This window comes from Nannospalax galili, unplaced genomic scaffold (assembly GCF_000622305.1).
Source record: "Nannospalax galili isolate Female #2095 unplaced genomic scaffold, S.galili_v1.0 scaffold180, whole genome shotgun sequence".
NCBI classification, from domain to species: Eukaryota; Metazoa; Chordata; class Mammalia; order Rodentia; family Spalacidae; genus Nannospalax; species Nannospalax galili.
Genome location: NW_008348199.1, coordinates 4,694,870 through 4,722,171, shown reverse-complemented (window position 1 = coordinate 4,722,171; position 27,302 = coordinate 4,694,870). Strand labels below are relative to the sequence as shown.

Sequence of the window (27,302 nt, the reverse complement as noted above, 5' to 3'; positions counted from 1 at the left end):
CTGTGCTACCACAGACGATTTTTATTGATGAAGCTCCCAGGCACAGCCCAGACACACACACAGGGAAAGTCACATAGCCACTAAGGGAAGTCACAGGGCGTTTCTTGCCCAACCCAATCCCCACTACTCGTTCCTGCCCCAGAAAATCCTTAAAGAGCAGCCCACACACAGCGTAGGAATTGGGGACTTGCCCTTCCCTCCCAAGGCTGAAGAACAGGTCTAGGCCTGCCAAGATGCCCTAGGAGCCAGGACAGCCCAGGCAACTCCTACTCCCAGACTATCTGGAGTGGCACCCTGATTGCTCTTCTGGGCCACATGGGTTAGGACCAGAGTTTCACCCTCTGATAGCCTCACAGCCCCACCTGACAGTCTCTGTTCCTTAGACCAAGTGTCCGGCACAGCAGGCATGAACAGTGCAGAGACAGCTGGAGGGAGGGCGGGCTGAGAGGACACTGAGAGCAACTTCCCAGGCTTTGCTGAAGCCCAGGAGTGGAGCAGGAAGGCAAGGTGGGTTGGACCAGCCATCAAGTCCTATAGCCCAGATGGCAGTGAGTTATTTAATAGCAAAGCAGCTTTCAGCCCTTTCCCCTGGCACCAGCACTCCACAGTGGACCACTGCCAGTCCAGCAGGGAGAGCTGAGAACCTGAAATCCTGACAGGGAGCACACACCTACATAAATACCACACCAACACACATAATCGGGACCAGTACGACACATGAGACAAATATTCTCCCTGCCTCTGGTCAGAGTCCTATCCAAGAGGGATGTTGCTGGAGCTCAGTTCATTCAAGTCCCCCGAGGCACTGGTGCAGGCTGAGGGACAAGTGGAAGCTTTGACCCTAGACCTTGTACAGTGTCTGCAGCAGATTGTGGCGGGCAAAGGAGCAGGATTCCAGGGCGCCATTGGGCCTGTGGAGAAGACAGCTCAATTAGGTAACCCCACGTCCAGAAAGGTGGTCTTCCCAACTGGGGCTTGGGGGGCATTTTTGTGTCATACTCTCATATCTACATAGCAAGTCCAGCCAGCTGGGGCTACAAGGAGACCCTGTCTCAAAAAAAAACAAAACAAAAAAAACAACCCACATCACTCACTTGGTCACAAATGCTAGCAACAAGGGTGCCAGGGCCTTGGGGAAGTAGTCCTGCTGCACCACATGATTCAGCACCATCAGAGGTCCATATAGGCTGGGAATAGCCTTGATCTTGTCTTCACTCTGCAAAGCAACAGAATAAAGGTGAGTGAGCGCCAAGGTCACCTGGGGGACCCTGATCCACACCACCCAGGCTGTTGAAAACCCTACACCTGAGACATTGGTGTGAAGGAGACCCAGACTGCAGGGACTGTGTCCTTCCTAGGCCCCACTTCTTACAGCCTCACCTTGAGCAGACCCATGTGGATGAGCAGCCTGGTGAGGAAGGTGTTGGAGTTGAAGGATGAGGAGCTGAAGGCCTTCTTCATGAGGGCATCTGCAGGGGCAGAAATGCAGTGGCAGGAGAGGGCTAGGCACAAGCCAGGGAGCCCCTCCCACACACAGGCAGAGCCCTGACTCCTTGCCCTCTCAAGAGGTGGACAGGACAGGGACAGGAAGTAGACTGGGAGGCAGATGGCAACAAAGCCCAGTTTCCCAGCTCTAACACCTTCCTTATAAAATGGGTGTAGTGTCCCCCTAGCACAGTGGGGACAGCCCAAGGGATCCCTAGAAGTTTCAGATTTAAGGTGACAAACTGATGGGACTATACAGAAGAATTTAGGGCTTATTTCCACAAATGTCTACAGATGGGCGTAGCTATGGAGCCCCCACCCGTCCTCACCTTCTCTCCAGCCTCACTCCCACTGGGGCCCCCACCACAGAGCAACACAGCCTCGGTACACCCATTTAGAACCTCGTGTCTCTACTCTTCCCTCTTCCCATGAACTCTGCCCTCCCTAGGCCTTCGTCTCTCCTCTGCCTAGCCACATCTGGCCCACGCCTGGTGGCGCAAACAGATGTGACAAGGCAGAAGGTGACAGGACTGAACTGGAGGGAACTGAAACTTGGGCAGGGACAGGGTCAAGGCAAGGCCTGGGGAAGATGAAGAGTCTGAGAAGCCTCACAAAGGAAGATGAAAATGTCCTTCATTGGTGACCTCCAAGTTGGGGGAGGGGGCACTGCATGTGAACAGGCCCTTGCATAGGCACAAAAGCTCAGTCCTTACCTGACAGGACATGTACACAGGGCCTTTCCAGATAGGCAGGATCACATCCTGCCTGGCCCAAGTTCTAACTACATATAACCATGCACTTTAGGAAAGGTCTGCTTCTTAAGACGCAGAATACAGTGAAAGCATCCAGGTCGCCAGCCCCCACCAGGCTTCATTACCTATGGCATCCAGCACTGCTGTCCTCACCAAGGCTTCGTCCCTGAACACAGATGCCACCTTCAGGAAGGCCGAGACGACCTTTTCAGGGTCAGAGGTGTCAGTCTGTGAACAAAAGACAATGGCTAGTCACAGGCCAAAGCCACATGGCTCTTGGTAGAGATTAGCTAGAAGAGGACCTGGCAACATGTAGGACTCTGGTGGGTGGGCAAGGACTGGTCCTGACTTGCCCCAGACTGTCCCCTCAAGCCTGGCCCACAGCATGTATGCAGAGTGAATGAGTGGGACAAAGGTCACTGTCCCCAGGCCCAGCCAGTGTCGTTATGTAATCTAACGTGAGAAACCTGCTAGAGGCAGCCATCTTTACTCATAGAAAGGCTCGCTTCTACTTGACTAACAAGGGAGAGATGGGGAAAAATGTTAATTCCAGAAACAGTGCCTCGTTTTCAAGTGTGAGCGCCTCTCTCTGGAATAGAAGCTCATGAGTTCTACTGAGCCAGGAAAATGCAGAACAGTATGAAATGAAAGTAAAGAAGTTTACAGAGCTGGGCGTGGTGGCACACGCCTTTAATCCCAGCAGAGGAGGCAGAGGGGGGTGGATCTCTGTGAGTTCAAGGCCAGCCTGGTCTACATAGTGAGTTCCACGACAGCTGGGATTAAAGACAGCTGACCCTGTCTCAAAAAGACAAAAAAAAAAGTTTACAATATAATTTATCATGAAAATAGACTACAGATAAAACGGGAAATCATTTTGGCTGATGTCTACTAAGCTTCAATGTTCTCATCTATAAGAATAGGACCAGCAAAGATGGCTCAGTGGATAAGGGCACTGTCACCAGCCGGATGGCCTCAGTCCAATCTTTGGAACCTACATGGTGCAAGAAGAGAGCTGACTCCTGCAAACTGCCTTCTAACTTCAACCCCAACCCCACTACACAGACACAAATCCTAAAACAGGATACTTGCCGGGCGTGGAAGCACACGCCTTTGATCCCGGCACTTGGGAGGAAGAGGCAGGTGGATCTTTGTGGGTTCAAGGCCAGCCTGGTCTACATAGTGAGTTCCAGGACAGCTGGGGCTACAGGGAGAACTATGTCTCAAAATAACAAAAAAAAAGTGATAAATAAGAGCAAGGGGCTGGAGTTGGCTCAGCAGTTAAGAGCACTGCTCTGGGAGAGTACCCGGGTTCTGTTCCCAACACCCACATGGTGGCTAAACAACCGTCCATAACTCCAGTTCCAAGGGATCCAACGCCCTCTTCTGGCCTCCAAGGGCATTGCATGACATGGGGGAACCTACATACATGCAGGCAACACACTCATACATCTAAAATAAGGGGGCTGGAGAGATGGCTCCGTAGTTAAGAACACTGGTTGTTCTTGCAGAAAACCTGGGTTCGAATCCCAGCACCCACATAGCAGCTAACAACTGTCCGTAACTCCAGTCCCAGGGGATCCAACAGCCTCTTCTGACCTCCGTGGGCATTGCACGACATGGGTGCACTTACCTATGTGCAGGCAATACACGTATACACATAAAATTTAAAAAATTTGCCAGGCATGGTGGTATATGCCTTTAATCCCAGCACTAGGGAGGCAGAGGCAGGTGGATCCTGTTGAGTTCAAGGCCAGCCTGGTCTACATAGTGAGTTCAGGTCAGCAGGGACTACAGGGAGACCCTGTCTCAAAAAGACAAAAAAATAAAAAATATTAAAAAAATTTTTTAAAAAGAGCAACATGGCCTTCATTTCAGGTTGTCAAAAAGGTTAAATAAAACCATGCTCAAGGCCAGGTGTGGTGGCACACAGCTTCAGACCCAGCACTTGGGAGGTGGGGGCAGGTAAAGCTCTGTAAGTTGAAGGACATCTGATCTACACAGTGAGTTCCAGGCTAGATGGAGACACAGGGAGATGCTATCTCAACATCATGCTCAAAATACACAGCTGAGCACGGTGGTGCACGAAGGGGGCAGAGGCAGTTGGATCTCTAGAAGATCAAGGTCAACCTGGTATATATATGGAGTTTCAGACCAGCTGGGACTACAGGGAAACCTGTGTCAAAAGAAAACGAAACAAATCAGTGCCAATCTCGATCACCATCCCTGAATGTATGAAGCCACCATCAACCATCATGGGAGAATGGCTGAACTCCACAGAAGCCCTGGGAGAAGGATTTGCTCTAGAAGCAGCTACACAGGCAGAGCCCATGGAATATGCATTGTGGATCTTGAGAAAATCCCTAACTCCAGTTTTCACTGTGATATGGCAGGGACCCTTATAGACGGCCAAGCAGGTTCCCAGGGGGATTCCTACTGAAGACTGACTATTCTGCGCCTTAACATATTTGTACTTAAGGGGAGTGAGAGGTCAGAACCCAGGTGACAGAGTCCCCTCCCTGTGTCCTCTATCCCCCTCCTCTGGCAACCTGGAATGGGAGGCATGTACAGGCTGGAGCTGGAAGTGTCCTTACCTGCTGGACTATCAGGACAGAGACCTTGGGTCCAAGGCGCAGCAGCTTCTCTGGGGAGGGGAATGACAGGAAGGTGGAGAAGTCTGTGGGAGGCGGGGAGGACAGCACGGGAGCTGGCTCCTGAGAAACAGGCAACACGGGCTCTGTAGATTCCAAACCCCAGGTTCCTCCACCTGGTGGTGCCTGTTCCCACACAAGAACACCCTCCTAACTGCAGCAGTACTAGTGTCTAGGTCTAGAATGATTTCTCTGACTCAGCAGCAGGTCCCCAAAGGACAGGCTCCCACAGGTGCTGACCCCAGCAGGCTTCTGGTCCTGAAACCACTGGGGGGACAGGCCACCACCTCAGGGTCTTTGCCATGCCAGGGAGTGACTGAAAAGAGAAGTAGCTGGGGTCTAAAGTGATTCCACCAGGAACCAGAGTGTAACCTGGGTTACACTTCAACCAGTTAAACCCAGCCCTAAGTGAGTGTGGGCAGCCCCATGTCGCCACCTGGAACTCTCTGGGAGTTTTGTTTTGGAACCAGAGACACAAAGGAACACTGTGGTGTGGCAGTCCTGATGCTGTCAGGCAAGGACACCGCGTCTGTGCCAGTCCCTGCCGTGATCTTTAAACAGAGGACTTTTTTTTGTGTGTGTGTCTTTTTGACACAGGGTCTCCCTGTAGTTCCAGCTGTCCTGGAACTCACTATGGAGACCAGGCTGGCCTTGAAACTCACAGTGATCCGCTTGCCTCTGCCTCCCAAGTGGTGGGAGTACAGGCGTGCACCACCACACCCGGCTGAAGGACTTTTGAGGATGGATGTCTCACTCTGTAGTCCAGGCTGGCCTGAACTCACTATGTAGCCCAGGGTAACCTCAAACCTGTGAACTCATGGTAATCCTCCTGCCTCACTATCTCAAGTGCTGGGGTTACAGACAGGAACCATCATGCCTAGCTATGCTTAATTCTTTACTGTTGAATTTATGTGTATAAATGATAGCTATGAATGCTATAATCATTTTTACTTTTTTTGTCTTTGAGACAGGGTTTCCCAGCAGCTCCAGCTGGCCTGGAATTCACTATATATAGACCAGGCTGGCCTTGTTCTCACAGAAATCCGCCTGCCTCTGCCTCCTGAGTGCTGGGAGTGCCACCACACCCAGCTTCATTTTATAATTTATATTAAGAACAAACATATCTACACTGGATATATACAAGTATAGGCAGAAGTCTATACTGGAGAGGTTTCCTGAGCACATGCTATCCAAAGCCCTTGTTGGCTACATTTCCCAGTGAGGATCGTTCGAGATTTCAGGGGACCAGGACTCTGATCCCAACAACTGACAACAAACTCACCCCACTGTTAGGGTCCAGAATCTTCCGTGGGGGTGTAGTTGATGCCTCTCCTTGCCCTTGCTGTGCTTCTTCCTCTTCATCTTCCTCCTCCTCCTCCTCTTCCTCCTCCTCCTCCTCTTCCTCCTCCTCTTCTCCTTCCTCCTCGTCCTCATCCTCATCATCTTCCCCCTCATCATCACTGCAGAGAGGAGCTGGATAAAGCCCAGCACCCATGCTGACAGAGGCCTGGCTCTTTGAGCCTGCAGGCTCTAGCCAGGCGCACGAGCACTGCTCTGCTCCCCAGGTAGCACTCATGGTCATCAAAGAGCCTTTCATTTATTTTCAAGCCCTAGGGAAACCACCCATACTCTGAACACAGAAGAACCAGAAATGGTCCCTGTCCCAAGGAGCCCCAGGACTCACATGAAAGCAGATAAAAAGGGGGCTGGCAGGACTCGCCTAGGCTGGGACACCCAAGGCAGTGCCACCTACATCTCACTGACTAGAGGAAAACATGGGGGAAGGGTGTGGTTCCAGTTCTCCTGGACCCTGAGGAAGTTAAGTCCACACCTGCATCCCTGAGGACAGAGTGTCCAAAACTCATGAACGAGGTCCACCTGGAGATGAGGCAGAGATGGTGCTGAGGCAGTGCCCCACGGCTGCCCACCCTCCCCGTGCTCAGCACACCCTAGACATCTCCCTTTCTTTCCAGTCATTCACTGAAGAGCTGAGCCCATCTCCTCAATGCCAGTGCCTTCCACACTGTCACCTGCAGGCCTTGCAGTCCTCCAGACTTGCTGCTTTTGATCAGATCTGACAGCAGCTCATCAGTGGCTCCCCAACTTGCTTAGCTCCTCATGTTCCTTTGTTAAGCACACAGCAGCCTAATTTTTCTGCCTGTGAGTTCTGAACTAGGAATCAGAAACCTTAACACTCATCCTTTTCTAGCAGAGCCTGGCAGGCAGCTGGGGGTAAACCAACAGACTCTGGAAATACAAGGAGAACGAAGAGCAGGCCTGACCCCTGCCACCTGCCCAGAGCGCCCTACCTGAGAGATGCCAGCACTCTGGCCATATTGAAGCCATCTAGCACCTCCTGAAGCTGCTCACAGCCTTCTTCTCCCAGGGCGTTGCCTGATTGGGGAAGGAAAGGGCAGGGCAGTGCCGAGGCCAGCTGGCCGAGGGTGACCCGCCGGCCTATCATCTGACAGGCTGACCCGCCGGCCTACCATTGAGGTCCAGCTTCTCCAGCTCAGCCTTGTCGGCCACGGCCTCAGCCACAACTAGAGCAGCATCTCTCTTGATTTCACAGAATGACAGGTTCAGCTCCTAAAGGCAGAGGAAGGGGTAGAGGCATGTGGGTTTCCCCATGAGCAAGAAAGGAAGCAGGCTTAGTCCACCAGACAGGGCATGGGGTAGGAAGAAAAACACCAAAATAAAAACAATGCCCTGCACCCCATGAATAGTACTTGACACATTTACAAGAAAATCACAAAACTGAAAAGGGCTGAGACCTGGCCAAACCCACCTGTGTTACACCGGACTTCCTATGCCCCAAACCCCATGGGGCAGGAGCCCCAAGCATGGGGCAGCCTAGGCCCAAAATAGACAGTGGAGGGAAATGCCGGCACCTTCAGCTTGGGCAGGCCTCCGTGGACAGCATCTGCAATGGCGATGGCCCCCTTGGAACGCACCAGGCAGTCCCCGAAATTGATCACCTCCACCTGCCGCAAGGTCTTCAGGGTCTGCAAGGAGGAAGCAAGGGTCCCCGGTGATAAAGGGCTCAGTAAGCCTGAGCATGCCACACCTACGTCGTCATCACACCTCTAGCTTCTGCATTCTGTTCTGCGTCTAATCAAGAGCTTTTCATCACCTCCTCGCCACCACCTCCTCATCTGTCTCTGAGGCTCCGGCTAAACCTCTACCACCCTACTGCACCCCATATTACAGACAGCTTGTTCCCTGCAGCACAAATCTAACCTTATCAAATCACAACACCCTAAAACCCTTCCTTCTCTCCTTGTACCTCAGTCATTGCAAACCAGGACTAATCCAGGAAGACTCCCTCCTGAGTCTGTAGGCCTCCCACTGTCGGTCCTTTTCCCCAAAACACCCACCCCTGTCCTCTGTGAGTAGAATCCACCCATCTTCTAATCTTAGCCAGAAACCAAGCTACTGCAGGAGGCCTGTCAAATCTCAAGTCTAATCTGAGCCTCTATTTGAGGCTTGCAACACCTGCTCACCTTTCTATAAGGCTGTCATTACCCAGCCTTAAGTGAGTACAGGCAGCCCTGTGGTTCCACCTGGAACTCTCTAGTTTTATTTTGGAACTGGAGACACAAAGGAACAACTCCAGGCAGCCACTGTGCTCAAGGTCTCCACAAACCTGTCAGCGGAATCGTCCCTCATTGTCAAGGATCTCAAGAGGGGGACCCTGCCCAGGCAAGCCTGCACATGGCACAAACTGGGCATGGGCAAAGGGCTCAACATGTAAGTGCTGAATGAATTAACAAGGAACCAGATAAGACCAGAGCAGCTTCCTGTGCTGCCTGAACAAAACCAGCACCAGCCAGAGGGCCCAGAAGCCACACATGCAGGTAGCAGGAACACTCCAAGCTAAAGACACAGGAACCACATAATATGTAACCCTCATCTGTGACGCTGAGGCCTGTAGGGTACATGACGTGGAGGGGTAGAGAGGTGAGGGCAGAGTAATGCTTGCCAATGAGGCAAAGGCTAGACCCTGCCTCCTGAGCCCCACGTAGCACCTGCCACATCCGCCTCACCTCAGCCATGGCCACAGCGCCCTTCTCAGTGAAGGTGTTGTCATTCAGATTGATGACCCGCAGCAAGGGATTGATGGCGAATGCCTGGGCCAGGGCCGTGACACCAGGGTGGTTGATCCCATTCTGCGGCATGTGGACCTCCTCCAGAGTCCCAATGATCTGCAGGGGCAGGAAAGAGTTGAGGTGTGTCCTGGTGCCAGCAGCCCTGGTGGGCAGGAGCACAAAAGACAAAGTGTTGCCACAAGCGCTGGACAGGGGCTGTCTGTGGGCTCCAGGCCAAGGTCTCAGAGTATGCTTTTAGACATGGCTGCTTCTGACCCAGAGAGGAAGACTAGGGGTCAGAGAGCCTGAGGGACTTCAGGCATACACAGCTCTCAAGTAGATTTCTTAGTTTTGGCCTCCTCTGCATTGTGGGGACCCTAAGCTTTGGTGAGGAGTCAGAGCCATTCTTTACATGGTACAGCTCTACTGGGCCTTTCCTTCTGAGAGCCATCTGTCCTTGCTGCAGTCTCACAGACAGTCCACATCCTTTCTAGAGGGTGAGCAAGGCCTTCAGCTCACGGGCCCACTTTCATCCCGGCCTTCTTGCTATTTCCTCGTTTGTTTCAGAGACTCCAACCCAGGGCCCTGGGCATGCTCCCGTTAGCACAGTCCCACTGGTATTTTCTTGACAGGCTTATTCTCATGCATCCCAGTGTTCTTGGATGCCACCTCTGGATCTCTGGTTTCATCTCCATGGCTGTGACAAAATGCCTTGACCAAAAGCAACTTAAGAAGGAACGAAAGGGCTTTTTGGTTGGGTTATTTTTTTTCTTATAGTTCCAAGTTACAGTCCATTACTTCAGGAAGTGAAGGAGGAACTGAAGCAGCTGGTCAGGTCCCATCTACAGCCACAGCACAGAACAAACACACCCTTGCCTGCTTGCACTTGCTGCTGCTGCTCAGCCCACTTTCTTCACGCACTCTTCAGAGCCCAGCCCATAAAATGCTGCTGCCACATTCAGGGTGGGTCTTCCCATCTCCCTTAATAATCAAGACACTAACCAATGGACATGCCCGCAGGCCAGCCTATCTAGATGAATTTCTCCTTAAGACTCCCTTCCCAGGTATTCTAGGCTGTGTCAAGTTGACGATTAAAAGCTGACCAGCACATCTGGGGAGACTTCTTGGACCCGACTCACCAGGAAGCTGGTGCCCTCAGAGCATCAGTCCTCCCTCATCACTGCGGTCTTCACTTTCTGGAGCAATGAAGCCTACGTTCTTGGCTATACCTCATTAGCCCCAAGCTGTTATGTGTATGAGTGTATTGCCTGCATGTGATTAAGTGTACCTGTGTTGTGCAATGCCTGAGAAGTTCGGAAGACGGTGCCAGCTCACCTAGAACTGGAGTTACAGTTATTACCCGCCATGTGGGTGTCTGGGAACTGAACTCAGGTCCTCTGCAAGAGCAGCCAATTTTCTTAACCGCTGAGTCATCTCTCCAGCCCTGAGGCCCATATCTTCAGGCAGAGCTGAGTACTTCACAAAAAGAAGGTACAGCACTTGTTCAGTAAGTGTGGAACCCTGGCTTTCAACCCAGCACCATAAAAAGCAAACACCCAAAACTCACAAGGAGGCCTTGAAAATGGCTCGGTCAGTAAAGTGCTCGCCTTACAAGCATGAGGACCTGAGTTCCATTCCCAGAACCCATGTGCAATGCCAGACCTGGTGGTGTGTACTTGGAATCCTAGCACCAAACAGACAGAGACAAAAGGATCCCAGGGGCTCACTGGTCAGTCTCTAGCCTCATCAGAGAGCTCCAGGCCACTCAGAGACCCTGTCCAAAAGGAGGTGGATAACAACTTGAAGATGACACCTGAGGTTGTCCTCTGGCCTCCACAAACACACACATGATCACACACCAAACAAACAAACCCAGAAGGTATGTGTGGGTTTGAAACTACACATGATAAGAGCCCCTAAATGCCATACTACCCAAACTTTATAATTTTTCTCTTTATTGAAAGACTTCCTGAATTCTATCCACAGATTGGGGTAGGGTCCACAGATCAAGACCACATTCTAAACAGCTAATCAGAGGACTGGCTGTGCAGGCTGGGGGAAGGGTGTGTCTGAGGATAGTAAGGAGTTCTCCACCAGCCCGAGCAGCTCTCTGTAACAGCCACTCCCAGCAAGGATAGATGATGAGTCCTTACTAGCAGCCTAGCAGACGAAGCACTGTAAGAAGCCTGCCAATGTGGTTGCTGCTCTGGCCTGAGTTTGGCTAATACTGGTAAAATATTGTTTGCCAGGGACCAGAAGGGGACAGAGACCCAAGCCTCCATGCCTGTGGAGACACATTTAGCCCCCACAGCAAGTACACACCACTGGGGCCAACAGTGTCTTGGGCATGGGGACATAAGGGAAGAGACATCAAGGAGGGGAAAAGGTTGGTAAAGAGAGTTGTGAAGACCAGAGTGATGACTTAGTGGATAAAGACTCTTGGTGCATAAACCTATAGATCTGAGTTTGATCTCTGGAACCCATGTAAAGGAGAGAACCACCTCTACACTTACAAAAACAAAATTGTAAAAAAATAAAGAGTCCCGTGAATGGCACCCGGGCCCTTCAGGTGTTCCAGCCTATCTCTGCCTGGGCACGAGGGGCTATGTGGCCATGGCCACGTCTTACTGCCAGGGCATCCCCACCTGCCTGGCTTGAAGCCCCGAGACTTCTCCAAAAGCATTTTAGGGAATTCCTACATTCACTGGGGTGGTGGCTTATGCACCTCTCTAGACATGGATGACAGGAACTGGCCTGTCTCGGGCCTCTCAGCTGAACTCAGGAGCGTCAGCCTGTTACAACCTACTTCTGTATCTGGCACTGCAGGCTGAAAAGAAATGACTTACCCCAAAAGCTTCTGCCAAGGCAGTGGCTCCATCATTCTCCAGGCGGTTTCTGCCAGCCACAAAGACTTTCAGAGCCAGCGGCTTGCCTTGGGCACTAGACTTGCGGTGACACTCAGTTAGAGCTGCAGCCAGGATCTGTGGGGAAAAGCAAGGGGTGTGTGCAGGCCACAGCCAGGTGATCCCACCTGCCTCTGAATGGCTCCTCAGTGTACCACACCTCCACCAGTTTCAGATCAGAGGGCACTGCTCATGCACAATGGTCACCCTCACAGGGGCCCAGTACTCTACAGTTTTGTACTTTCTGCCGTGTCACACCCAGTAGAGGGGATTAGTAGCAGGGAGACTAAGGTCTGCTGAGAGGAGGTGGAGAGATGAATGCCACAGATTGATTTTAAGTCGAATGCAGGCAGTTAGCTACTGTACTACACCATTACAGCCACTGCTGGGTGGGACTAACATGATTGCTACCTTCCAGGGGAAGAAACTCAGGCTAAGAGAGTCAGAAACTTTTTTCAAACAAAACTCATGTTGCTCTTACCTCAGACTTCCAAGTGCCACCACATCAGAAACTTACTATTTTTTATGTTGAGATGGGCTTGCCATGTCATGCTGGCTGATGATCCTCCCACCTCGACCTCCAGAGCAACAGGCAAACAATGGGCGAGAACCCAAACCCTGGAGCTTCTCTCCCATATTGCATATCTGAGGAAGTTCCCTGTCAGGACCTTAGTTGCCCCACACCATCTGAGAGTATTTGTGTTCATGTAATTTTTATTTTGCTTAAGAATAGCCCCAGGGCTGGAGAGATGGCTCCGTGGTTAAGAACACTGAATGTTCTTGCTTAAGACCCAGGTTTAAATCCCACCACCGACATGGCAGCTAACAACTGTCCATAACTCCAGTTCTAGGGGATCCAATGACATTTTCTGACCTCCTCGGGCATTAAACAACACGGGTGCAATTACCTTTGTGCAAGCAATACACACATGCACATAAAATAAAAAATAAAAAAAATAAGCTGGGCGTGGTAGCACACGCCTTTGATCCCAGCACTCGGGAGGGAGAGGCAGGCGGATCTTTGTGAGTTCAAGGCCAGCCTGGTCTACATAGTGAGTTCCAGGACAGCTGGGGCTACAGGGAGACCCTTTCTCAAAAAGACCAAAAATAAATAATAAATAAATAAATAAATAGAATAGTCCCAAAGTGCAAGAAGGATGATGCCAGCAACCTAAATGTCAACAGAAGATATAAACTGCTCTTTCCTAGGGGTGTATGCCACTGTGGAGAGCTTGCCAACACACACAAAGCCCTGGCTTTGACTCCCAGCACCACAGATGAACACAGTGCTTCTCTATGATCCCAGCACTTACGTGGTAGCAGACTGAAGTTCGAGGCCATGTTCAGCCAATTATTGAGGCTGAAGCCAGACTGGGCTACACAAGACCCTGCCTGTCTCATTGGGTGTGGTACACACCTTTAATCCCAGCATTTGGGAGGCAGAGACAGGCAGCTCTCTGTGTGATGGAGGCCAGCCTGGTCTCCATAGGGAGTTCCAGGCCAGCTGTGGCTATAGGGAGACCATGTCCCCCAAAAATGGTCTCACTGGGCATGGTGGTGCACGCCTTTAATCCCAGCACTTGGGAGGCAGAGGCAGGTAGATCTCTGTGAGTTCAAGGCCAGCCTGGTCTGCACAGTGAGTTCCAGGACAGCTAGGGCTACAGGGAGACCCTGTCTCAAAAAGACTAAAAAAAAAAAGAAAATGAACCTGTGGATGAAGGCTCAAATTCTATACCCCTTCCAAACCATCATGTGAACAACTCACCCTACTTCTCTGAACCTAAGTGGGAAAATGGGACAGCACAAGCAACCTCTGAATGTGACACCCCAATCCATCAGTGTTCCATGTCCCTAGCTCTTTCTTACTGTACTCAGAATGTAGACACACAACTGGTTCTGTGTCTCAGCTCTGGGTCTGATGGAGCCTGGACAGACAGCAAGTCTCCCTCAGTACACATTCTGGGAAGAAGCAAACTCCCTTCTGCACTGGCCAGCCTGGCCGGCAGCCTGGGAGTGGGACTCACCGAAAGGCCCTATCCAAGAATAAAGGTCCACGACTGGCCTCCATGAGAAGCACATTTCTCTTTCTGAGCTCTTTCCTCAGCTGTTCTGAGTGACAACAGGTAGAGTATAAGGATATCCCAATCCCAAATTCTGCACGGCAAGCCAGTCAGAGCAGGTTATGCAGCAGTACTGCCTCTGTGTTGCCAAGGCAACTCAAGAACTTGGAATGGTTGCTTAGCAACCTCATCCTCTGGACTCCTTTCCCCACTAGCTGCTGCTTTTGTGGCAGTGCCTTTCTCCTTTGAAAAGTGACAAGTAACAGCACCAGATGGTGGGGCTGGAACATACAGACAGATGTGGACGCAAAGCCCATCTGAGCTGCTGACTCACCTTGCCACCACCAATGCCCATGCCGCAGTTGTTAAGTTTGAGTTCGTGCAGGGTGAAGCAGGCTGAGCTCTTGAGGAGGGCCTCAAAGCCTCGCACGCCATCAGGCCCAAATGCATTGTCACTCAGGTCCAGCTCCACCAGCTGGGCCCCTGCAGTGATGAGTCCCTCTCCTAGTGCGATCTGAAACAGAAAGAGCTCAGGTCAGTCTTAGACACCTGCCAGATGCTACGTCTGTGCTGTGACAGGCCCAGCCCTGCTCACAGGTCATACCTAGGCCAGTGGGGACATGGTAGACACTGGCTTTTTTTTAAAAAAGCGAGTGTATGAGTACATGTGCACACGTACCATGGCAAGCATGTGGAAGCCTGAGAACAATTTTCAAGAACTGGTTCTCTCCTTCCACCAAGGGATTTCTGGACTGAACTACAGTTAAGAGGTTTGTGTGGCAAACACTTTTACCCAAGTCAACTTCTGGACCAGACATAGGCTTTTACAGCAGAGTTTCTGTTTCCACACTGGAAACCCTACACAGAGCTCCTTTCCAATGGTGAGTAGGGCCTAGAGGGAGGAGGGTCTGCAGGAGGCGGCAGTGGACTCAGTGTGGATGAGAGTGAGCCAGTCAACATGAAAGGATTCCCAGCAGCAGAAGCAGGCGCAAGGATGAAGAGTGGGCGAGGAGTCAGGCAGGCAAGAAGCCTGGACCAAGAGCTGTGCCCATGACCCTGAGAGAAAGGTTTTGAGGTAGCTGACAGATAAAGGAGTGTCCCTGGAACCAGAGGACTCCAGTAGGAGTTGGGGGGCGTTGGAAGCCACATCCCCACCTGAGAGTGAGGTAGAAACACAGCCAGATGGGGCTGCCAGTGAGGCAGGAAGTGATGGGGAGAAGAGGAGCCTTCTCATAGAAAGAAATGAATCTGGCGCTAGATGTGCAGCAGAGAGGCCTCACAAATGCTTCCAGGTTTCAGGGTTGTCTGAGCAAGAGGATGCTAAAGTCTCTGCAAACGTGGGGGTCGGGGAGAGAAGATACCTCCAGTGCCCCACCACAAACCCAGGAGAAATGATCAGATATGGCTCTGCCATAGATGGGGATGCGGGGAAGAGAGGCAGGCGGCCTATAGTGGCAACAATTCAAGAGGAGATGAATGGGGCTGGAGAGATGGCTCAGAGGTTAAGAGCACTGACTGCTCTTGCAGAGGACCTGGGTTCGATTTTCAGCACCCACATGGTGGCTATGAACCGTCCTTAACTCCAGTTCCAGGGGAATCCGAAGCCCTCTTCTGACCTCCTCAGCGTTGCATGACACGGGTGCACTCACATACATGTAGGCAATATACTCAGACACATAAAATAAAAAATTTTTTAATGTTTACAAAAAAAAAAAAAATGAGGAGACATCTTACCTTCGCCCATGCCAAAGGGCTGAGGAGGTTTCTACTGTCTTCCTACACTCAATAAACAAAGACATGCATTCAGAATCCTAGCCTCACCTGTCCTGTTTTTATCTCTTAAGGCTGGGAACTCCACCATCTCTCAGAGGGAACAGCCCCACATAGAGGCCATCTCTAGGACCATTAGAGCCCACTGCCCCAGATAACCCAGCTTCCCCTGACTGCAGTTCCTTGAAGGGAGAGTGGTACATAGGCTTCTCTGGAACCCCAGTGCTGACTGCTATAATGTAGGTCTGAGGCCCCAGTAGGACCAAGGCAGCCAGCCTGACAATCAGCACCCCAAACACCTGCATCTTGAGGGCCTGAGGCCTTGTGCTAGGAAGACAGACCTAGTGTGGTTCACTGCCAGCCCTGCACCCTCCCTAAGGCCCAGTCAAATCTAGTTCTGTTCTGTGTGATATCCCTACACACACACTCACACACATGCATGCACGCATGCATGCACATGTGCACTCAGAGGCTGGGAACATGACCCTAGCTAATCTAAGCCTCAGGTACTGGGACCTAGAAGCCACTGCGAGTATCATAGCAAAGGAGCAGTATAGAGGGAGGGAGGGAGGAGCTAGAGAAAGTCACCAGAGGCTGGATGCAGACTGAGGTCATAGGAGGAGGCAGGTCCCCAGGGTGCCGGAAAGTGATGTCAGGAGAGAAAAGGTGGTCATGGAAGGGGAAATGCGATGTGAGAGCAGGGATCTTGGGGCTCCTGGCTCTAAGCAGCACCTCCTCACATCTGAGGCCTGGCCCTGTGGCACCTTCACATTCCACTTTCAAGGCTTGCCTGGATTCTTTTAGCAGTTCAGTCACCTGTGGGGCTGATCTTAAGTCTCCAGATAACAGAGGTGTGAGGGAATGTCTGGGGGTGGCTGATGGGGTGCCTGTGCCTGTTGGGTAGAACGGCTTGTTTCATACCAGAGCTGGTGGGATCTCAGACCGAAGCCTCCCAGTGAACATGTCGCTCCAGTGGCATCGCTGTATGGGAAGAAGGGATGTGTTAGCTGGCTAGAAACCCCAAGGCGGTCCGAATCGAAGTTCTGTGTAAGCAAGCAGTGCCTCACCCACAGGGCTTGCACACCCAGGGCACTACAGGATTTCTTATTTTTAGACCAGTTCTGACTGCAGCTTGGGGGACAGGGAGCCCAAGTGTCCTCTAAGGGAAGCTTCTGGCAGGGGAGGAAAGCTGCATGCTCAAGGAATATCTCTGCTCTGTTCAACCCTCTGGAAGGACATGGGACATGATTCTGGGTGACAGAGGAACAAAGTAAACAGAGAACTCAGCATGGAGAAATACCTCTTTTCGGCCATCTGCCACCTCCTAGGAGACCACCTTCGTTTGGGGCTGATGGGTGCTGCCCACCTCCACTGCTTGCTTGGCATGCCTTTTCTGTTTTGTTGTTTTTGAGTCTCATGTAGCTCAGGCTGGCCTCAAACTTACTCCGTAGCAGAGGCTGGCTATGAACTTCTGATCCTCCTTCTACATCCCAAATACTCGGATTACAGATATGTACTACCTCCCCAGCCACCTCTTGCCTTTTAACAAAGGGAGAACAGAGCTAGGGCTTAGAGCCAGACAGCTTTCCAGTTAGAGAAGTGATGCCTGCCTTGAATTACTTCAAAAAGCTAATTTAATGAAAATGATTTGTAAGTAGCAACAGTAGTAGCCACATAAGCTGGTTGTTATCCAAGCGCTGGCTGCTACAGGAGCCAGCCTTCAGTGGAAGGCAGACGTGCATGGCGGTATTGCTATGACTTTAAACCCAGGCCAGCAGGACAGGGCTTGGCAGGTTCTAGACCCAGGTAAGGGTCATGGCAATGTAAGGGGAAGCTTGTCTTCAACCAGCTCAGGCCTGCTCTGCTGGTAATCTTACCTTCAACTCTGACTTCTTCTCCAAGGCCTTGGCGATGACTCTGGCAGCTTCCACACCTACTGTGTTACCCTCTAAGCGCAAAGCCTCCAGACCGGCAAAGTCTTCAATCTCCTTAATCACATCTTTTGCTGCCCGGAACCAAAGAACAAAACATTAGGCTTTGGAGTCAAGAACAGCTGGGGTAGGGGAGCTCGGCAAGCACCTTAACTGATCCACTTCAAGGGCTCAGTGCAGCACCTGAATGCTAGGCCCTTGCTCAGAGATCCAATAGGAGCACAGCCTAGTGGGGGGCAGAGCTGTGCAGACAGTTCCTCTATGAGCTCAAGAGCGCGCAGACCAATTCACTGGTGGTAATCACTAAGATTGACATTATGAATGACTTTTTTGTTTGTGAGACAGGGTGTCACTATGCGAGCCCTGGCTAGCCTGGAACTCAGAGATCCACCTGCCTCTGCTTTCCAAGTGCTGGGATTAAAGGTGTGCAACCCTATACCCAGCTTTATGAGCTCTTCTTTTATGAAGACAGGGTCTCTTGTAGCCCAGGCTGGCCTCAAACTTACTATATAGTCAAAGCTGACCTTGAAATTCTGCCTCTCCCGCCTGGGTTGGGAGTAGACATGTGCTACCGTGCCTGTGGCCAGAGCCTCTTCTGCAGCTGTCCTAAGCACAAAGACTGAAGTGATCTCTTTGGCCTTTGCAAGCCTCCTTCCAACATAGCCCCATGTAGTATTAGTCAGGAGACTGGCCTCAGAGAGATGATGGCTGTTCAAAGAAATATGTACACAACCCTTAAAAGGGAAAGGGGCAGGGCCGAAGGGAAGGACTCCTTAGAGTATGAGAGTGATTTAAGTACAAACACTAGGCAGTGTTCCCAAAGATTCGTCCTGGAAAGAGTCACCAACACAGTCCATACGGGGAAGGAAATGCAACAAATGGGGAGGGCAGGGTGAGGCCACATGTGAGGCCACATGTAAGGTCACCTGTGCTTGTTCCTCCTGGTGGTTTTCAATCTAAGCAGAGCTCTAAGCACCTAAAAACACCGTTCCTCTCATAACAAGTTAGGGATGGTGTCAATCCCTTAAAGTCTGACCCATCACTGTTAAAAGGCGGTCTGGCGGGGCTCCTCTACAGCCTGTACCACCTCGGAGTCACACATTCGGGATGCTTGCTGACCTACCACGTGAAGCAGAAAGGACGTTCTTTGGTCCTTAAGCGACTTACCAGGAAGAAAAAGGAACCCGTTCTACTCACCAGCGCTATGATCTTGCACTGACCCACTACCAGCAGAAAGCCCTTCAGTCATGCACTCCATAGGACCTCTGCCCTGGGATCCCTACATACACAGCTTTCATAAGCCCACCTTCCTGGTCTCAGTTCCTGTGCTTGCCTCAGGTGGCTCTCCCTGCCCACAACGCCCTCTCTCCTTCAAGGACAATTCGAATACCAGCCCATCCATGAAGACTTCCTGGGCTCCCTAAGCCAAAGTTACCTTTTACTTCTTAGGTCATTTTGGTTCATGTCTCAGAGATCCTCACGTTCTGCCTCCCCAGTAACTCACCCCGTCTCCCCCCAATGTAGGAACTTATCAGAGGCTGGGTTTTCCGATGATCTACAATATTGCTGGTGAAGTGGAAAAGCTAGCTATACAGATTTCAAAGCCAGACAAATTCAGGGTTTTATACAGGTTTTGCCTGCCCTTTTTTTTTTTTTTTTTTTCCAGCAGTGCTGAGCATCAAATTCAGAGCCTTGTACATAGTGGGCAAGTATGCTTATCACAAAGCTACATCCTTAGCCCAAAATAAAGAACTTTAATCCTTCCTCCACTAACGATCATGCCCTCAGGAGAGGTATCACCTCCTCAGTCTCAATTTTCAAGTTGGTAAAATGGGGATAAAGCCTTTCTGTTGGGGTCCTCTGTTATGCAAAGCAGAAGTCTCTTCACGTCCGGATAGCTCACGAGCTCGGAAACCATGTGCTGCAGATTCCTTTCATAGCAGAGTGCCTTCCTGGCATCCTCCCTGACTCTTCTTTTAAAGTGCTCGCCACAAATACATGCCCTCCGGCACAGGAGCTGCCAGGTTTTTAATCAGGCGTTGTCTGATAGCCTGATAGAAGCCCACCGCCCTATGTAAATGAGGCATTCTAAAAGTACCTATCAGCTAAGGCTTCTTCTGCTGTCTCTACACTATAAATAGTCCTAGTTTTACCCCAATAAAGCTGGAGCTGGAACTGAATCGCTGAGATCTGAGCTGAGTCACTTGTCTTGAGCTGTAACACTAAATCCTGTGATTCAGTCTCCCTGGGGGGCGCTATTCCTCTGTCGCCGACTCGCAGACACCCTGGCTTTTGCCGTCCCTCATACGCTTCCCGTGTGGTCCAAGTGGCCAGTGAACCTCACATCCTGAGGAAGGTATACGGGTGAAATAGGGACGGGATCGACTGAGTAGACCTCAGTAGCGGAGGAACTTTCACTGCCTAGGAGTGCGCGCTGGGACCCTGAGAGCCCAGCGCGTGCTCGCCTATACCTTTCCAATGTTTCCTTTCGGGGCTGGAGAGGTGGCTCAGCAGTTAAGAACACTGGCTGTATGCGGGCATGGTGGTGGCATGCCTTTAATCTCAGCACGCGGGAGGCAGCCTCTTCCATCCTCTGTGGGCACTGCACGACACCACATGGGTGCACTTACCCACACACGGGCAACACACACATACACATAAAATAAAAATAGTAAGATTAAAAAAAAAAGCCGGGCATGGTGGCACACACCTTTAATCCCAACACTCAGGGAGGCAGAGGCAGGTGGATCTCTGTGAGTTTAAGGCCAGCCTGGTCTACACAGTGAGTTCCAGGACAGCTGGGGCTACAGGGAGCCCTTGTCTCAAAAAAAACAAAAAAAAAAAGTTTCCTTTCAAAGACAAGGTCTTGACATGTAGCCCAGCCTGGCCTGCCTGTGCCTCCTGAGCACTGAGATTACTGGGGTACACCGTGCCAGGCTGTTACGGGATTAAGAAAAAATATTTTCTATTTTTATTAATTTTTAATATTTTATTATTATGTGTGTGAGTATATAACCTGCATATATGTAAGTGTACTCGTGTTGTGCAATGCCCATGGAGGTCAGAAGAGGGTGTTAGATCCTCTGGAACTAGAGTTATAGATGTTGTTAGCTGCCATGTGGGTGCTGGAAATCAAACCCGGGTTCTGCAAGAGCAGCCAGTGCTCTTGACCTCTGAGGCATCTCTCCAGCCTCCAAACGTTCTAATTTTTATTGATTGTCTGTGTGTGTGTGCGTACTCATATGAAAGAGGATAACTTGTAGGATCCAATCAGTTCTCTCCTTCCACTACGTGGGTCCTAGAGATCGAACTCAGGTCATTAGGCTTAGCAGCAAGTGCCTTTACCCACTGAGTCATCTTGGCAGCCCAACAAATGACATTTAATATTAAATCTGTGTTTACTGAACTAAGTTCTCCCAGATATGATGCAAGACTCAAGAGTCAGACAAGCATGCCAGGTATGGGAGTGCACAAATCCCAGCACACAGGAGGTAGGCGCAAGAGGAACAGGAGTTCAAGGTTATTCTCAGCTACTTGGCCAGTGTCTAGCCAGCCTGGAATTTGTGACACCCTGTCTCAAAAAGTCCAAAGAGAAGATGGGGACGGCATCCAGGAAAGAGTCTGTCAATTTCAGGGCCCTATGGAGAAGTTAGGAATGGGTATTATCGCTGTCCCTAAACCCAAGAAATCCCATGGGGGAGGGGGGCAAGGCTGCCTGCACAGTAGACACTCTGACAAATGCAAACCAGTTTCTTTGGTTAGAACCAGAGTGGAAGAGGCCTGATAAGACTGAAGCTTCATTTCCAGGTGCCAAGAGATCCAAGGTTGTCAGTGCTAGCCAAGATCTGGCCATGGATGGGCATTCAGGGCCCCCATCCATCTCCCAGGGGCATCTGGTTACAAGGATGAGGACTTCCCATGAGAGTGCAACACTGCTGTTTTAATGCAGCTCCACAAGGCCCCAAGCTGTAGAAGCTATTCCTAGACCAGCTGGGACTGGAGGGGGAAGCAGGGATAGGAAGAGTCCAGCTTTCAAATCAGAAGTCAGGGCTGAGACAGGAGCACTAAGCTTCAAGGCTAACCTAGGCTACATAGTGAGACCCTGTGCAAATAAATAAAGTCACATGCATAATATACATAGAAAAAAACAGTAGTCAGGGGCTGAATCTGGGGGTGCCAGTAACTGTGCCCTCACTACCCACCAGCCCCTCCTTCAGGGAGATAAAAGGACAGTGAATATAGGAATTCCAGAAGACAGAAATACCTATGTGTCGTGCGCAAATGACTGCTGAGCTTCACCGTTAAGAGTGGACTGATGACCCTATCTCACGGCCCGGCCAGGACAAACGAGGAAGACAGGGTAACCCAGAAAGGCCGAGCTCCAGTAAAGAAGCCTGGCTTACCTTCTCCTTCACAGCCAGCCCAGGAACTCACCATCTTCTGCAGTATTCAGTTTGAGGCTCTTGCCCTTAAAACTCAGCTGTCCTCCGGCTACTTGGGTTTTGGCCAGGGTCTCTGCCAGTTTGGCAATGTCTTCAGAGGCCATGTTGGTAACGGTGTTGGGATCCCCTGGAGATCTGCAAACTGAGACCACCAAAACTGCATTAAACAGGACTTGCCTAGGAAGCATGAAGTCTGGGACTGATCCCTGGCATAACCCCAAAAGGGGAGTCTCTAGGGGCCCCTGATCAGGGGGTGGGTTAAGACAGAGTATCAGCCACCAGCCCTTGCCATCAAATACCCAAGAGCTAAACCACTGAGAGAAAAGGACACACTATTACAAAGTAACAAATCCAGAAAGGTAGAGAAATGACCACCTCCCGTAAAGTCCTCCTCTGCCAAACTGCCCCAGCAAGGTCAACCAGTGAAAACACATAAAAAAATTGCCCATCTCCTAGGCCTCAGTGAAGGGCAATCAAGTCCCAATGGTAGCTCCAAGAGTCAGTCTACGCCCCCACACACCTGCTGGGTCATCTTGGCAGCACTCTGTTGGGGGGCCCTGCACCTCAAACAGGACGTGGATAGCTATTGGATCCAGGTCATCCATCCCAGGGAATGCCCCACTGCCCACGCTGGCAGGACTTTGGGGAAGGTGACACAAAGGACTAAGGCCACTGCATGTCTGGTTTCACCCCTGGGCACAAGCCACAGTGGCTCCTCGGGTTCCTAGGAGACCAGAGGTATCTACCTCACAAGGGCCACCAACAATTGACCAGTCAGATGAACTCCACTTCCCACTGCGGTCTCCCAACACACTTCTAACACTTTAGTGCAGAGCTCCTCCCCACACATCAAGTGAACAACTACTGCAGGGGACACCAGCAGGGTATCCTCTAATCCGAATCTGACACTATTAGATCACTGGGGAGATAGTGTCAGATCCCATGGTTGCGGGTTCAGTCTACAAGGCTACTCCTCACCTGATGCTAATATGAACCCCAGGGTAGTTTACAGCTACTGGCTATGAACTAGGATTGTCATGACTCTCTCCTTGAGTTCCATTAATTCACTAGAACAGCTCACAGAACTCAAGGAAAATACATTATATACTGGCATGGTATAAAGGATTTGTGGTACGTGTATGTATGATACTAAGGATAGTACCCCAGGCTTCACACATGCCAGGCAATCACTCTACCAACCCCCAATAAAGGCTGGCTTTGAACTCTCAGAGATCCAGAAGTTTTATGCAGGGCACAGTGATGCTCCCACACCAGCCTTTAGTCCCAGCACTCCAGAGGGGAAGGCAGAGGTAGGCAACCCCCAATAAAGGATATGTTAAAGGATACAAACTAATAAAGGATATGTTAAAGGATACAAACGAGCAGTCAGATACAGAGTAAATAGGGCAGGGTATGACAGCATTCTCTCTAGGTCTGCCACTCTCCCAGAACCTCCCCACTCTGAGCTGTCTGGAAGCTTTCCAAACCTTGTCCTTTGGGAGGTTTATGGAGGCTTCATTACATAAGCATGATTAGTTAAATCATAGGTATTACTGATCAACTTTGGAGCCTGGGATACAAGACTAAGATCCCAACCCTCTAATTCTGGTTTGGTTTTTGGTTTTTCTTTTCTTTTTTAATATTTTATTTATTATTTTTATTTTATGTTTACAAAGTGTATTGCCTGCATGTATGTGAATGCACCTGTGTTGTGCAATGCGGAGGAGGTCATAGGTCAGAAGGTTTCAGATTCCCCTGGAACTGGAGTTAAGGACGGTTCGTAGCCGCTGTGTAGGTGCTGGGAATCGAACCCTGCTCTGCAAGAGCAGTCAGTGCTCTTAACCGCTGAGCCCTCTGGTTTGGTTTTTCAAGCCACCAGTCTCTACTCTCCTCATCCTACCTAGGGGGCCTACCAGCCAGCAGCCAGCAGCCAGTAGCCAGCTATTAACATACAAAAGGAGCAAGGATGGTGTAGGCTTTTTATCCCAGTACTGGGGGTGCAGAGGTAGGCAGATCTCACATCTTGTTACAAATTGAGAAGTTTTAAACGGCATGGTGGGCGTGGTGGTGCATGCCTATAGTCCCAGCACTTGGGAGGCAGAGGCAGGCAGGATCTCTGTGAGTTCACGGCCAACCTGGTCTACATAGTGAGCTCCAGGCCAACTGGGGCTACAGGGAGACCCTGCTTCAAAAAGACAAATAAAAAAAAAAAGAATTTGAGAAGTTTTGCAGGACTATGACCTAATTACATATTTCACAGGATCACCAGGGACAGAGCTGCTCCCAGCTTGGAGCTCAATAGGTTGGCAAAATGGACAACTTGGGCTAGGGTGTATGTAGCTCAGTGGTAGAGCACCTACCTGTCTAACATGTAGGAGGCTGTAGACCGCTGAGCACATTGAGGAAGAGAGAGAGAGGGAGAGAAAGGATGGATATGGCAGCTAATCAGGGGTTGCCAAGGACAGTACTGTGACAAACTGCAAGCCGTTCTTCAAGTACCTTCTAAATTCAAGGCCACATGCAGCAATGATCTGGTTAAACATAGGTCAGAGCATTGTCTCCTCTGCAAAGAACTGGGAGGTGTTATTCCAAAGCCCTTCCAATCCCCTGCTCCTCTTTGGACACCAGGCGGCTTTTCCTTATCTTCCCCCAAGCACCCACGTTTCTCTACAGATGAATTATTATCAGGATAAGGCATCAAAGTCAACAAAATACTGCATTAAGCACTATGTACTGAACATTGTTCAAATGCCTGGGTTTGATTCCCAGCACCTACATGGCAGCTAACCTTCAGTAACTCCAGTTCCAGGGGATCTGATGCCTTCTTCTAACCTCCATGGCATTATACAACATGGGTGCTCTTACATACATGCAAGTAATACACTCATACACAGAAAATAAAAATAAATCTTTTTTTTTTTTTTTTTTTTTTTTTTTTTTTTGAGACAGGGTCTCTCTGTAGCCCCAGCTGTCCTGGAACTCACTATGTAGACCAGGCTGACCTTGAACTCACAGAGATCTGCCTGCCTCTGCCTCCCAAGTGCTGGGATTAAAGGCGTATGCCACCACGCCCTGAGCAATAAATCTTTTTTTTACAAGTAAACAGAAGTGGTGGAGGGGCAGATTCCTAGCTAGTATTTGTGAGTCCCTGGATTTGATCCCCACCACAAAAATAAACAAGAATGGCCAGGTGGTGGGGCATTCCTGTAACCCAACACATGGGAGATGAAGCAGAAGGATCTCTTCAGCTACCAAGGGAGTTAGAGGCCAGTCTGGGTTACCCGAGACCCTGTCTCAAAAATACACACACACAAAACCCCATAAACACGTGTAAAGAAGTGCAAGGAAGGTGGTGTTGGCTTTGGGTGGGTGGGGAGGGGTGCACAACTTAAAGTATAATTACCAAATATTCTCAGGAAAGAAATGAAGCCTGAATCATGCAGTATGAGAACACAGCATATGCAAAGGCTCAAGGGAGAAGAGGAACTGCAAAGCTAGAGGGGCTAGTACACAGAGGGGTCAAGAATGAATGGAGGAGAGGCTGGAGAGATGGCTCAGTGGTTAGAGGACCCAGGTTCAGTTCCCAGCAACCATATGGCTAACAACCATCCATAACTACAGTTCCAGGGGACCTGAAGCTCCCTTCTGACCTTCATGGTACTGCACAACACAGGTGCACTTACATAAAAGCAAGACATTTATACACATAAAATAATAAAACATCTTTTTTTTTTTTTTTTTTTGGTGGTCTTTTTGAGACAGGGTCTCTCTGTAGCCCCAGCTGTCCTGGAACTAAGTATACCAGGGTGGCCTTGAACTCACAGAGATCCGCCTGCCTCTGCCTCTCAAGTGCTGGGATTAAAGGCATGCGATACCATGCCTGGCCTATTTATTTATTTTTTGGTCTTTTTGAGACAGGGTCTCCCTGTAGCCCCAGCTGTCCTGGAACTCACTATGTAGACCAGGCTGGCCTTGAACTCACAGAGATCCCAACGTTTTCTGCAGGGCATGGTGGCGGTCCCACACCAGCCTTTAGTCCCAGCACTCTGGAGGCAGGCAGATCTCTGTGAGATGGAGGCCAGCCTGGTCTACATAACAATTTCAGGCCAGTTGGAGCCAGGGAGATCCTGTCTCAAAAAGCTTAAAAAATAATAATAAAATAAAAGAGCTCAAACTTGCTTTGACAAGAACAACACTGTATAAGGCCTGGTATTTAGAAGATGTTCACAGAATGACTATGTCAAGAGTTTAAAAAAAAAAAAAATCTATCTGGAGCGCAACCACTTTACAGTTCTTAGATGGGACAATGTGAGGGTAAAAAAGTGATGGTGGGGGTCCAGGTAGAAGAGGGGCACAGAACTCAGTTGGAAAGGAGGGTAGGCACATTCTCATTCCGGGAACACACATTCACACACATATGCAGACTCATGCACACACACTCGCTCACGCACCCGCACTCACGCGGTCAACCACGCAACTAGCTCCTCGTGCACACACACAGGCACGCACGCTCATACGCGCACACACGCTCGCATGCGCACACACTCAGGCACGCATACACACTCACACACACGCACTCACGCCCTCCTCCATTCACGTTAAAGACCGAGTCGGCAAAGCAAGGTCAGCAGGCCTGCCGCGGAGCAGACACGAGCGGCTCACACACTCGTCCTTAGGAGCACATCCATCCTTCAGCAGAGCGTCAGCAGTGACTCACGCCAACCCCCGGGGCCTCGTCTTCCCGCGTGGGCGTGGGTGGCGGGGCAGGAATCCAGCGCCCACCGGGGGGCGGGAGTCCACCCCGAAAGCCTGGCCACCTCTCACAGCCTCCCGGCCAGCCCGACTCCCATAGCAGACGCCACTGCGCGGAGGGGGTCCGGGGTGCCCTCTCCGGCCTCAGTTTCCCCACCTACGACGCGGGGGCAGCAGGTGCTCGCGGCGCCCCACTCGGGCCTGGGGGCCCCGGCAGGGGACGCGGCCAGCTATGGGGACCCCGACCCACCGTAAACAGGCGGCGCGGCCGCGTGGGGCGACCGGATGGCGCGCGTCCTCTGGGCGCGGACGCCTCGAGGGTCCGCGTGGGGTCCGGTGTGCTCACCGCAGCCGGGTCCGCCGGTCCGTTCTCACTCGCGGAGATCCTTGCCTCTCTCCGTTCCCACGCCACCTGCCCCACGATCCGCGGCAGATGATGGCGGAGGAGGAGGATTTTGAAAGCCGGCAGTT

General features: G+C 50.8%; 1 protein-coding gene across 3 annotated transcripts; it reads right to left on the bottom strand.

Annotated features, from left to right (window-relative positions):
* Nucleotides 1-3: 3 nt before the first annotated feature.
* Nucleotides 4-27,302, bottom strand: Rangap1 (Ran GTPase activating protein 1). Of its 3 annotated transcripts, none has more exons than XM_008844809.2 (16): nucleotides 27,082-27,299; nucleotides 22,072-22,221; nucleotides 17,584-17,711; nucleotides 16,628-16,687; nucleotides 14,271-14,450; nucleotides 11,820-11,954; nucleotides 8,932-9,090; nucleotides 7,777-7,890; nucleotides 7,375-7,474; nucleotides 7,195-7,279; nucleotides 6,168-6,345; nucleotides 4,829-4,948; nucleotides 2,363-2,465; nucleotides 1,381-1,469; nucleotides 1,095-1,216; nucleotides 4-911 (listed from the first exon to the last, which is right to left on the bottom strand). In XM_008844809.2, the coding sequence occupies exons 2-16, from the start codon at nucleotides 22,181-22,183 to the stop codon at nucleotides 842-844; spliced, it is 1,755 nt and encodes a 584-aa protein (XP_008843031.1). In that variant the 5' UTR covers nucleotides 22,184-22,221; nucleotides 27,082-27,299; the 3' UTR covers nucleotides 4-841. The 3 variants fall into 3 exon arrangements, with proteins under 3 accessions (XP_008843031.1, XP_008843032.1, XP_029425004.1); XM_008844810.3 differs by having other exon boundaries at nucleotides 27,178-27,277; XM_029569144.1 differs by lacking the exon at nucleotides 4,829-4,948 and having other exon boundaries at nucleotides 27,082-27,302.

Bases quoted from the DNA above. Each gene is read 5' to 3' on its own strand.
- Rangap1 (XM_008844809.2), bottom strand. From the start codon at position 22,183: ATGGCCTCTGAAGACATTGCCAAACTGGCAGAGACCCTGGCCAAAACC. The intron at 11,955-14,270 runs GTGAGTCAGCAG...TTTTCCCCACAG, and splicing joins TGGGCATTGGTGGTGGCAAG to ATCCTGGCTGCAGCTCTAAC. The intron at 1,217-1,380 runs GTGAGGCTGTAA...GTTGCTTTGCAG, and splicing joins TCCACATGGGTCTGCTCAAG to AGTGAAGACAAGATCAAGGC.